The following is a 13,555-nucleotide window of genomic DNA, read 5'->3' on the forward strand; positions in this document are numbered from 1 at the left end:
TTATTTTATTTAAATATATCATTGTCTAATGTGATAGAGTTTATAGAGAAAAAAAATATGTAATTCGTGGTAGAGTTTTATAAAAATTATTTTATTTTATTTAGATATATCTTTATCTAATTGTATATATTTTTTATTCAAATACTCATAATAAATAGATAAATCTAGGGGTTATATGTTATTGAGTTATCTTTTTGTACTAATTAATAAATTTTTTTATATTAAAAAATAAATATTGAAATGTAAAAACTCTTTACACTTTTATATTTTATTTATTTGTATTATTATATTATTATATATTTTCTTTAAATATATCCTTGTCTAATGTGATTAACTTTTATAGAAAATAAAATAGGTAATTTGTGTTAGAGTTTATAGAAATTATTTTATTTTCTTTAAATATATCCTTATCTAATTAGATTTCCTTTTATTAAAAAAATTATAATAAATAGATAAATACAGGTTATATATAATAGAGTTTTAAAGAAAATGAAATGGGTAATTTGTGTTAAAGTTTTATAGAAACTCTTTAAATATATCATTGTCTTATTGAAATAAAATAAGTAATTTGTGATAAAATTTTATAGAAATTATTTATTTTCTTTAAATATATCCTTGTATAATTAGATTTTCATTTATTTAATGATTTGAAACATCTTGATTGAATTTCAATTAAACAATTACCTATTAAATTTTAATTAATAATTTATTTTATTATTTGGTAAATTATTTTATTAAATAATTGCCTATTTTATTTTAATAGGTAACTTTTTTATTTTAATTGATAACTTATATGATTTATTTTAATTAGTAACTTATTTTATTATTTGGTAAATTTTTTTTATTATTTTGTCTATAAATCATTTGGTACACTTTTTTCCTCTTGTAGATTTTGTAGTTTGCAGTTACAGGGACAGAGAGAGAGCAACTTCAGAGTTGAGAACGAGAATAGAGATAGAGGCGATTGCGGAGGTTGAAGACAAGCCTAGGGTTCGTAATGTCGAATGAGTTGGTAAGTTAGAGAAACAAATGGTAAATTTGTCACCAAAGACTAAATTAAATGTTAAGCCGTGGTGGTGGATTCTTTCCTTTGAGATTTTTCTATTATTTGATCAGAAATTATTTAGTCTTATTTATTTATTTATTTTTAGTTCATTATTCAAAAATCATCAAATTGTTTTAAATTTTTTTTCTTTATTCCTTTTAATTGATGTTTTGAATCTATGTTCGGAATCTAATTTGAGAGTAGTTCGACCGTACTTATCACTATATAATATTTAATTTAGTCTTTATAGGATTTTCTTTGTTTTTGCACGAAGTGTTGACAGAATCCATAAACCTACATTCGTCACTCTACCACAAATTAATTACCACCCTAACACAAATTACCTATTTATCTATTTATTAAACAAGAATATATTTAAAGAAAATAAAATAATTTCTATAAAATTCTACAACAAATTACCTATTTATATAAAACTCTACCACAAATTATCTATTTTATTTTCTATAAAACTCTATCACATATAACCAGTATTTATCTATTTCTTATGAGTTTTTTAATAAAAGAAAATCTAATTAGACAAGGACATATTTAAAGAAAATAAAATAATTTTTCTAAAACTTTATCTATTTGTTAGATAAAGATATATTTAAAGAAAATAAAATAATTTTTATAACACTCTACCACAAATTATCTATTTCTCACTACAACAAATTAGGAATTCACCAGCGCTTTTTTAAAGATTTTAATGAGCACTGGTGTTGTGTACTAATTACCATGGTATAAGTATAGGAGTATTTTTTAAAGCGTTGGTAAGTGTGAAATTTAGTGCGGGCGGGAAAAATTGGCGCTCTAATGTTATTTCACTTTTTTATTTCGTTAATTTTCCATTTATTTCTAACCTTATCTCATCCGAGCCCTAGTTTTCTCTTCAGCCTCCCCATTCGCCTCCATCTCTATTCTCAGTCTCAACTTTGAACTTGCCCCCTCTCTCTCTGCAACTCCCCAATCGCCTCCATCTCTATTCTCGTTCTCAACGATGAACTTGCCCCCCCTCTCTCTCTGCAACTGCTAACTAGAAAATCTACAAGAATCAGAAGTTCAAAACCCATATATTTCAGTTTATCTATCTGTCTGCAAGAATCAAAAGTTCAAAACCTATTACATAATCAAAACCCATATCTGATATGCCAAATTGTTCAAAAAATCAAAACCCATATCTTTTAGTTCCCATCGCCCGCTGTTCCAGTTTGGGTTCGCCGTTCACAAGCTTCAGCCGCTGTCTCTCAACTCTCAAGCTTGCCCCCCTCTTTCTTTCTGCAACTGCTAACTTGTAAGTATGCTTCGTTTTTTTTTTTTTTTTTTTTTTTTTTTTTTTTTTTTTAAATCAATTAATCACTGGCTTGTTCTGATGGAAAAACACGAGGAGGACGACACTTCCAGGGACCAGATCATCGATAGTTACATCAAAACCCTAGTTATGGTTGTTGGAAGGTTTGGATTAACGTTTTATTTTTTTCTGTAATTTTCTTATAATTTGATTAAGGCTGCTCCCCCCTTTGGTTAATGAGAGATATAAAGGAAGTTACAGAAAATTGCCCAAGTCAGATTGTGATGTTGATTTTATGTGTTCTGTTTGTAGAGTGAGTGCTCCGCAGTATCGGATGTTGCCGACGCAGACAAATCTGAAAATGCCTCCACTTCCTTCCAATATGACGGAAAAGGTTCTTCCAGCTGCAGCAACACAATCAAAGACCAGTGGGGGTGAGAATTTTGAGTTCCTCAAACTAATTATGTGCTTCAAATTTTGTATTCTGAATTTGTAAAGGAAGTAAAACTTTGGATCATATATATGTGTATGTACATATTTTTTTTTGATATGCACAGGAAATTTGGGAAAAAATTGTTCTGATTTTGAATATGTAAAACTTTGGATTTCTGCAAAACCCTCTCAAAGTTGAGTCAATAATTGTGCATATAATATTATCCTTTTTAACATTTTGTGTTAATTTATCATGTTTATTCCTTCAATGTATTAAGGGTTTTTATTCAGAACCATGCTCTACTATGGTGTTATAATTTCTCATTTAGAAGTTATCAAGTTCTTTCAACATAAATTTTCTTATTTTTTGTGCCTAGGAGTGGTTCTTGTATTACCTACAAAATGAGTAGTTCATTTAATTTTCAGGAAGAAATTAAAGTCACTTTATTTTTCTCTTTGTCAGCAGAAAACTATAGCCATCTCAAATTGAACCAAATTCGACAATCTGTAGAAGAAAGCCACGCTTATGTAAATTAGTAGTTTGATGAAGAATTAATGGCCAACTAAGAGTTGATTGTGCATGTGGAAAATTAAAATGTTATGTTTCTTATGCATTGTGATAAAATGTTTTGTTTCTTGTGTTGATATGCCTGAGACATTTATAATGAAATTTTGATTCTTCTGTTGCCAGTTGCTGTTATATGTAAAAGCATTTTCTTATCAAGTTTCAGATTTTTTGGTTGTAATTTTATTTTTTTTCCCCTTTCATGTTACAGTTTCTCTGGAGGTGAAGGTTTCAAATTGAGGTCATTGGTTACTTAGGAGGGTTTGAACACCAGATCAAGTCCATTAGTGATAAAAGAGATCTGCATTTTTCTTATAGTGTTTAGAGGTTTCAAGTGTCTCGTGGCTTCTGGGGTATACTAGTACTTTATTCTGCTATCGTTTGTTTGAAAGAAGGATGGACCATTAAATTGAATGCGACTAATTTTAGGCCTATGATTGATTTGCTGCACCTTTTTTGCTCTTTTAAGTGTGATCATTGATTACCCCACATGATTTTTATGAATACATGAAAGGGAACATAGTTGTGTGAGATTTAATTAATTATTTTGCTTGATGTTTAGTTGATGGTTCATTCATTAGCAACTAGTCATGAACCATTTCTCTACTTCTTCTGGTGTCCTTATAAATATTTTAATACATGAAAGGGAACAATTACATCTAATATGATATTCATTTTTCATTATTTTTAGGTGATTATAGTATAATTGTTTGATGGCTTTGCAGTGAAAATGCAATCTAATTGTATATTTGTATTACATAGTTGGTATTCCTGTTAAATTTATATATATTTTTAGGGTAATTTATAGGACTAGTTTTGAAAACTAGAGTAAATGGGGGTACCAACTAGAAGGTGTTTCTGTGGTTCTGTTTTTGGTGGTGTGCAGTGTAATGGAGGAAGTGTTTGTTTTTGGGGAATGAAATACTACTTGGATTTATTACTATTTTTCTTTTTCTGAAGCTATGTTTCCTTTGTCACACCACACCAATGGTGTTGAAAAATTTATATTTGAATTTATGTCTTAGGTTTGTTCAAACTGCTTCCGAACTCCTAATCTTGGTTGGTTTGTGTTGCTAATTTTTAGATTGGTTTTATTGAAGCTTTAATGATTTTCATTTTGGTGTTTTGATAGTTTTTGTGAATCAACTCTTTGAACTTTAAAGTTATTCTGTGGGTTGATTTGTTCAGGTGTTAATACACAGAATGGAGAAGAAGTTGCGATTAAGCTGGTATGTTAGCAAACTTATCATGCAATTCAGTATTCACGTTAGAGATGCTGTCAATTTCAAATGTAGATTTTTTTTTTTATTTTTTATTTTCTTTCAAGTAAGTGATTTTTTTTTTAGTAAATGGATTTGTTTGTGCAATTTCCCTGTCAGTGCTCAAAGCAAGTATCCATAAAAGTAAAAAAATGAAAAAAGAAAGAAAAGAAAAGAAAAAAGAAGTGGTTTAATAGGAGACCCTGCCTCAGACCCCAAATATAGTGATGTAACTTCGTTACATTTTGAGGTACATGTGTTGCAATAGTGCACAGGATCCCTAAACAGAAGGGGATACAGGTTCCCTTAAAGAATAGGAATGTGGCTTCCCTTCACAATAAATTACACTAATCTGATAGGAAATGGATGTTGATTTATTGATTTAACTGTAAAAAGAATCTTTGTTTCTTATGACCGTGCCAAAAAAAAAAAAAAAAAAAAAAAAAAAAAAAAAACCCTATTGCAGAGCTTTGTCTTCTTAGGGCCCGTTTCCATTTTCGCCATAAAAATGAATTTGAAACTAACCAAATTTTTTGGCCAGCCAAATGAACCCGCCTAGCACAGACACGTATCACTATGTGTTCTCTCACTCTTTCAAAGAGGCCACCCAATCACTCTCTCAAAATTTATTTCTATTACAGTTGATTGGAATTGATTTGGGTTTTGATCTGCTAAGTAGCTTCTAAGTTTGTGAATTATTTTTTCTCTTCACTTATGACATGTGATAGCCATATAAGATTGCCTGTATATTAATTGATTATAAGTTAATAGCTTGTATTAAGGAAATATTGAAATGTCATATATCAATGTTCAATTAATTAGACAACAATGCATTTATCGCATAATTCTGAAAAATTTGCATCTGTTTCTTCTTTGCTCAGTTCTCTCACCACCAATCCTCGAACTCTAGACCACACAAACCAACTTCTATGCCAAAGAGTCTATGAGTAAATCGGTAATTTGCATCTGCATCATTCTGGATTTCTTCGATTGATATATATTCATGAATTCATTGCTTCAAACTTGAATCTTCTTATGATATATCGATTAATGTAGCAAAAGTTTACTAAAAATACCCTTGAATTTACTTCTTCTTTTTTTAACACAAGATTTTATTGCCAATATATAGGATAGATATATGATAATTTTTAACAATAGGAAGCTGCAATACTTACTATTCTCTCTTCTTCTATAAAGATTTAAATGCTTCATAATAACTCCAACACAGATTATAATAACTCTAATTCTTGCATTATTAACTTACATAGCAGTTAATTTTGCACAAAATACGTATTAGTAATAAATTTGGTAGCCAAAATTTCTTATACATACTATACAGTCTTCTTATTCAACTCTTCATTTGTCTATATGTTATCAAATTAAATACATTATACTGAGTTTTGTGTGTGTGTAAATTACTTGATATAATAAGAAAAGCCAAGTCGCATAATTCCAAAGGAATATCTTGTTCTCACCCGGATATCGAGTTTTCTAAAATACCCTTTAAAAAATTTATTTCAGTCTTGAAATTCTAATCTCAATTTTTTTCTTATTTATTTTATTTTGCAAGTTTAACATTGATTGCAATCTAGTTCCCTTTTTGGATTCGGATCTTAGATTTTTTTTGAAATTTTGATATGTGAATTTGATTAGTTGTGTAATATTGGATTTAGATATTAGCATTTTGACATGTACTAAAATTATTATTTTAGATTTTGGATGATTTGTACATTTTAATATCTAAATTCTTAATGGAATGTGTTTTATATTCTATGATTAATTATCAAATATATTGATTTGGTGTGAGATGCTTGGATCTTAGTTTAGATTGTTTAGTTTATTAATATTTTAATTTAAGTTACAGGTTCCAAATAGGTAAAAACAAAATTATATTATTGTATTTGTTGTAGGACATGTTATTTTGTTACAACAAAATAGCTTATAGTGACAATATTTTTGTGACAACATGATATATATTGCGACAAAATATTTTGTCATGATAGAATAGCTTATAGTAACAATATTTTTGTCACAACATGATAAATATATTGCGACAAAATATTTTGTCACAACAAAATAGCTTATAGTGACAATATTTTTGTCATAACAAGATATATATAATGCGACAAAATATTTTGTCACAATAAAATAGCTTATAGTGACAATATTTTTGTCACAACATGATAAATATATTGCGACGAAATATTTTGTCACAACAAAATAGTTTATAGTGAAAATGTTTTTGTCACAACATGATACATATATTGCGATTAAATATTTTGTCACAATAAAATAGCCTATAGCGACAATGTTTGTCACAAAAGATTATACATATAGTGACAAAAAAATTCTTTGTCACAAAATAGTGACGAATAATGACAAATTTCATAAGTGTTATAGTGTTTAAGATGACAATTATCAAATATTTTGCGACAAATGTTTTGTCGCAATTTTTCCACATTTTGTGACGAAAAAGAATTTGTCACAATATATTGTACTTCTAGTGACAAAACAATATTTGTCACGAAAAACATATTGTGACCGGCTTCTAGCGACAAACTGGGGACAAAATTTTTTTTGTCGAGATAATCTTTTTGCGACAAAATATGCACTTTTGGCGAGAAACTCTTTTGTCGTCAAAGCCAAATTTGTTGTAGTGCCATCAATTATCTATGCCATTCTTCCTAAATCAGGAGGTCGCTTAGCTTTCCTTATTTGGTGTGTGCTCAATGGGAAACCATTTGATCTTGCCTTTCTGATGTATCACCACATGATTGATTGCAAGAAGAATTCACATGAGCACATTTTTTATGCCATGCCTCTTACCTTAATTCTCAGCTCCAAAGGAGTTCCCCTTGATGTTGAACTTGAACAAACGTAAGATGATAACAGCAAAATCAACTCCACTACCCTTAGATTGATGGGGTTCAAAAGGGATGGCAATGGGGATTGGTATTTGACAAGGCCTCTAGCAAGATACCAATTTTAGTGTGAGAGGGCTGTAATGACCCGATCATTTTTCTTCCTTTTCTTTTCTCAGATTTTTACAGATATTTTTTTTTTTTTATTGTCTTTTCTTTTCTGCGTACAGTTTTTCGTCACTTGATGTCATCTCGAGTGCTCTGGAATGATTTTCGAGACTCTTTTTCTTGGATTGACAACTTCCTTTGAGGATCGTGTCATTTTCACATTTTTATTTTTTCCGAACACTATTCACTCTTCGTCTTTTTCTCATTTATCATTTTTCCTTGCGCAACCTCACTTTTTGTGCTCAGATTTGATTCCGGTTTTGCATGCATTCCTGATATTTAAATTCCATGCTATGTGTATTTTTATTTTCTTAGAAAAACATGTTAAGTGTTTACTTTTCTTGTAAAGGGTATGGATGCATACTTTATTGTAATTATTATTAACTTGTCCGATTTTAGTGTAATTAAGTAAAGTAATTATTTTTTGTCTTAGCGACCATTTTGCAGTTTAATTTGGAAGATATTTTGGAAAAGAACTTTTTTGCAATTTTTGGAAAATGTGACAAGTGTCACATTCTCATGGTGCCACTTGTTGGCATTGGGGTGGAGTGACTTTGATGCATCATCTTGTGACATTTGGAGGGTGGAGATTCACCCACTTGTTAGCCTAGGATTGGTGCACTTGTTGTCTTAGATGGTTGACAAATATAGGCTTGAAATTAAGCCTAGGAAGGAACCTTGGATTTGTGACAAGTGTAGGTTCACAATTAAGTCTTGCAATTATTTTTGGGCCACTTTGGGATTATGGTTTTAAAGAAGGGTTTCTTGTGCAATTGACCAAACTTGTGTGTGTTGACCATGGTGTAAGATCACATAGTGAGTGGAGGATTTCTATTTTCTCTACTTACACTTCATTCATTGTTTTCATTATCTTCCTCACCAAAAACCCTAGCCTCCATGAATGAAGCTTAAAGCCTTAAGCTTTAACTTTGATTTTTGAGAGCCTTCCATTGATTTCCAAGCTTAACCTTGGGAATACTTTTTGGTCCCCTCATCCTCCTCTTCATAACCCTTGAAGGGTTTGCCATTTTGTGTTGATTTGCCTTGGATTCAAGGAGAGCAATCCTCTTGTGAGGTAGGGGGTGTTATAGTTTATTTTCCAAGTTATTTTGATTGCTTTTGTAATGGAATACAAGTGATATGCATGTTTTAATATTAACTTGAGAAATTAATGATTGTTGTAACTTGCATATAATTCACTTTTGACTTGGTATGTGGCATGGCCTTCACTTGATCCTTATTATATAATTAATTGGAGTCATTTGGATGAGTTTTCAAATCTAGAGATTTAAATGAATTTAATTTGATTTAAATTCTATTTAATTGTACCTTACTTGTTTTTCAGTTTTGACTTGATATATGGCATGGACATGACTTAGTTCTTGTCATATATTTATTTGGGATCAATTGAACAACTTTGAAAAAATTAGAGATTTAATTAATTTAAATTAATTAAAATCTATATGATGATGTCTTGCTCATTTTGCTCTTTTGATTTGATATATGCAATGAGCATGCTATGTTGTTTAACATATATTAATTTGAGGTTATTTGGGATAGATTTGAAATCTAGAGACTTTCCATGATTAGGTTAAAAATCTCCTAAAATGTAGTATTCTAATTACCTTGTGAGCATGCTACTAACTTAATGTATAATTAGTACTTATGGCCTCTTAAAATGGTAATTGGACTTAACATGATATAGAATATCATTGATTTGCAAAGCTTGTTTAAATGTATCTTGTGTAGGTATATAGCTTATTAGAATATTACAATTGTTTACTTTGGAAGCTAGTTACTAAATTGAAGCTTATTTAGTACTTGTGGTTTAGGATGGTAATGTGGCTCAATTGTTGTAAAACATTCTTACTTTATGTATAAATTACATATTGAGGACATGACTTATCATATGCTGTTTAAACTTGAATTCTAGGACATGAATTGTGTGGATTCAACCTTACTTGTGCATGGAATATGGTAACTTGCATTCGATTTTGTATAAGTTTTGAACTTATTGATTTTGGAAAGCTTGCGAGGACATAAATTATGTGATGGCTAGGGTTTGGCTCTTATATGGAGATAAGAGTCTTTTAAGTCATAAGTGCGCACTGGGTGGTACCTTGTGGGTCGTAATTACCCAAAAATACTTGCTTGGTCTAGTGACCGAATGTCCTAGTCTTTCCATTATATATTTTCACATTTAATTTCAAGTTGTTAATTATAAATTACTTGTAGCTTGAGAATTGATGCTTACTTTGGGTATTTGAATCCTATTTAGTGTACTTGAACTTGTATACTTGCTCTGTGAGTTTAATTTGCATTTAGTATACTTGTGCCATGTATACTTGTCTTATGCGTATCTCATTTGGCTTAGTATACTTGTGTTTACGTACATATTAAATGTATACTTGAGTAGATATGCTTGGACGTTGCATAATTTGTTTTAATATGGTTTAGTATACTTGAAATGTATGCTTGAATGTCGTATAACATGTTTTGAAATTGTTTTGTATACTGGAGCATGTATACTTGTATGAAGTAGTTCAATTCAATTGCATGAGTAGCTTAGGATAATCCCTGAGTCACACTTTGACATAGACGTTAGGTGGCATGACCCTTTTGAATTGTTTCAAGTTAATGTAAAATTCTTTAAAGAAATCGAGTCGATGCATGCTCATTCTCTACGAGTAAACTTGTTTACTCACCCCGAAGTTACTGGGGGGCTATTTCAGGTATGAAGACTTGGTTCGTGATGTTCATCATTGCTCGGATGATTGTAGATTTGAGGGTCTTAGTTCTTATAAAGGTTGGCTTGAAATGCCACTTATAACCTTATTTGTCAAAATGTGTATATTTGATTCCATTAATGTAATATGTATATAAGTACACTCTTTACAATGTCTTTGACATGTATGGAATGAGGCCGGAGGCCAATGACATGTAATTTGTATCCTATGTAAATTTTGACTTCATGAAATATTATGAAAATATTGAAAAATATTAAGTTATTGCTTCACCATGTTTGCATCAGGTGTGGGAATTTCATTTTGATTCTTCCATAGGGTCTCATTAATCATGTATGAAGTGTGGCCAAGGGCCAAATATTATTTTGAAACCATTTCATAATTTTGAATTTTGAGTTTTCATTCAAAGTTTCATTTTTGTCATTTTAGTCGTTGGGGGGTCGGATTTTGCATTGGCTATATTTTTAAGCCATGGACCATTGTAGCACATCCAAATAGGTAAGTTATGTTTGCGGGCATAGTCGTTTCCAGGCAAAACCTTATCCTTTGTGATTTGAGCCTTCTATGGACTCATTTCGTGTTTTTATTACCTAATCTGATCTAGGGGCATTCTTTACTTGTTACTGTAGTTTTATTTTCTTCTCTAAATATAATTGAATAGAAAACGTGATTTTAGGGGGGGTTTCTTCTTCGTGTTTTTCTAGAAAATGTCGTCTTGGTACCGGAAATTGTTCACAAAGTTCAGCTTTCAGTTTTGCATTTAGCAGCTTTTTGGACATGACCAGATTTCATGGAGGGGCATTTTGGGCATCTTACAGTGAGTTTTTTTCAATTCCTTACACGCTGTCACGTAGAAAACTCAAATTTAAAGGTGGTTTCTTCTCTTTTTTTTTCTTCTCTTTTTTTTTTTTTTTTTTTTTTTTTTTTTTCCAAAAAATGTCATCTTGGCCCTCAGAAATCTATTTTTTGACGAAAAAACCCCTGCTGCCAGGTTTCTTTGTTGGCCGTTCTGTTTTTTTGCTTCGTAACCGGTTAGAAGGGGTCTCCTAAATGGTTAGATGTGCTTGGGCAGTGTTGTGGTTGTGATTTTTGGCCTCCTAACCGGTTAGGAAGGTGTGGTAACCGGTTAGATGTTCTAGGGTTGGCTCTTTTTGACCTTTTTGCCCCTTCTTCTTCTGTTAGCCATATCTTCTTCTTCCGGATTCCGAATCAAGTGATTCTTTAGTCTAAGTTCACTAATTTTTTGTTGTCTTTTCCAATGGTGTGCTTTGTGGCACCCACTTTTATATTAGAAATGACCGTTTTGCCCCTAGGTTCATTCTTGTCCGTTTTTGAAACGCCGCTTTTGCATTTATTTCTTTTGGGTTCTGTGACCTCGTTGTGGGTCACATTTGTGTCTTAGATGTGTGTTGTATCTCTAGAGACTGTTGATTCATCTTTTGCTTTTGCATTCTGGATCCAGTTCGTGTCATCACAGGACACACTGGGTTGAAAAATCCAGGGTCGTCACAAGTGGTATCAGAGCTCCTAGGTTCGAAAACCTATAGACAATGGGTTTTGGGTGTATATCATGCTTATGTTGCCATGCTCTATGTGCTTCATGATAACATGTTTTTATTTGATAACATGTTTATAGGCCTATGTGCTATATGTGACATGTCATTTGTTTAGCATGATTTAATTTTTTTGTAAAGAGCATGACATCTGATGTATGCTAGATTAGATTTGTATATGCATAACTATGTTGTATATTTGACATGACACGTGATTGGTCATTGAGGCATGAGTTGAGGTTGATGGTGATTGTAGTCACAATTTTGTAGTAGTGTAGGTTGGTGTCGACCTAGCATTGGTTTTGGGTAGGTGGTAAGTCACCTTTTGTTTAGGCTCTCGTGAGGTGAGTCATTTAACGTTGCCGTAGTGTTGGATTTGTTGGTTTTGGGCCATGATGAGGTTATGGACCTCTTAGAATCCTTGGTTGTTCGAGATTGGGATTGCAATTTTCGTAGGGGGGTACGTTTGTGGGTGGGTGCATGGCACTATCATGCTGCCATATTGGCTAGCTACAAGTGCAGTTCAGATGGAATCAATGTTGGTGTTGTTTTGATAGGCGTTGTCCTTTTAATCGATGATGATGATGGTTGTTTTGGAGATCAGTCGTAGTGATTGATTTGGTTGTTGTTGGTATGGTTATAGTTGCCATTTTCTTTGAGTCCTCCTTGCGTGATGACGCTTTTGGGATCAAGTCGATTGATTGATGTTTTGGGCAGAGAGAACATTGCACTATTAGTGTCACTTGTAGTGTCACCTCTAGATTCGGAGATGGATCGTTAAAGTCTTACTATTGTGGTAAGGGCTCATGTTTGTTTTGAGACAAGTTGTGGTCGCATCGTTTTATCTTCTGCAATTTTGTTTACTACCATGTTAGTAGTGTGAATTATGATATTGTAATGCATGAGTAGGTGGAAGTGTGTCCACATTTGCTTTCTTGTTGTGTGGCATTAGCATACCTTCCTTATATTCTTAGAGATGCCATGTTGTTACTATGTTTTTGTGACATAACTTTTGTGCTTACGTGGAGACGTGTTGCATGTACCTTTGATTTTATCTATGTGAGTAGATTTACCTTCTTGGTAGTTGCATTTCTTTGTTATTTGCATGACTTCAATGTTTGGTTTTCCCTTTTGTTTCCTTCGGTCGCACGTTGTTTGTGTGCTGGTTTCTGCAATGGTTTCGTTGTGAAATTCCTTGTAGAGGAGTTGTCACATTTGTTTTGTCTGGAGTTGTCTACTTCCTTTAAGGTGGGAAGAATGCTCCATTTTCGTGTTCGTCGTGTTGCCGCTTATGGGAAAATTAGGTTTCTCCTCTTTTTCTTGGTTCGAGTAAGGGACTTCACAAGGAGTGAGTCTCTTTTCTTCGTTGCCTTGTGCAAGGTTTTGGGGTTTGGTCGGTCCGTGAGGATCACCATTGTTGTCTTGAGTCCTTGGTGAGGATTTGGTTGATTTTGGTCGACTTACTTCCATGTAGGGGGTGAAGTCTTCAACCTTGTTGTCTTTCCTTTGGAGATATAGTCGTGGTGTTATCCTTTTAGGACTGGTGATTTCCTTTCTTTCGTGTCTTCCTTTGGGGAGTTTTTGTCGTGGTTGTTGACGGGTTGTGTTGCTCAGAGTGAGTGGATTGGTGTGAGATCATT

General features: G+C 32.1%; 1 protein-coding gene across 5 annotated transcripts; it reads left to right on the forward strand.

The window, feature by feature from the left end:
* Positions 1-1,928: 1,928 nt before the first annotated feature.
* LOC132311161 (uncharacterized) lies at positions 1,929-10,634 on the forward strand. Of its 5 annotated transcripts, none has more exons than XM_059808926.1 (6): positions 1,929-2,336; positions 2,430-2,497; positions 2,646-2,767; positions 4,519-4,559; positions 5,471-5,544; positions 10,351-10,634. In XM_059808926.1, the coding sequence occupies exons 2-5, from the start codon at positions 2,484-2,486 to the stop codon at positions 5,534-5,536; spliced, it is 243 nt and encodes an 80-aa protein (XP_059664909.1). In that variant the 5' UTR covers positions 1,929-2,336; positions 2,430-2,483; the 3' UTR covers positions 5,537-5,544; positions 10,351-10,634. The 5 variants fall into 5 exon arrangements, 3 of the variants coding, with proteins under 3 accessions (XP_059664909.1, XP_059664907.1, XP_059664908.1); XR_009482870.1 differs by lacking the exon at positions 1,929-2,336 and adding an exon at positions 3,542-3,683 and having other exon boundaries at positions 2,359-2,497; XM_059808924.1 differs by lacking the exon at positions 1,929-2,336 and having other exon boundaries at positions 2,355-2,497.
* The last annotated feature ends 2,921 nt before the right edge of the window (positions 10,635-13,555 follow it).

This window comes from Cornus florida, unplaced genomic scaffold (assembly GCF_030987335.1).
Source record: "Cornus florida cultivar Cherokee Brave unplaced genomic scaffold, ASM3098733v1 CherokeeBrave_3.0.0_Hap2_Chr06, whole genome shotgun sequence".
Lineage (NCBI taxonomy): Eukaryota > Viridiplantae > Streptophyta > Magnoliopsida > Cornales > Cornaceae > Cornus > Cornus florida.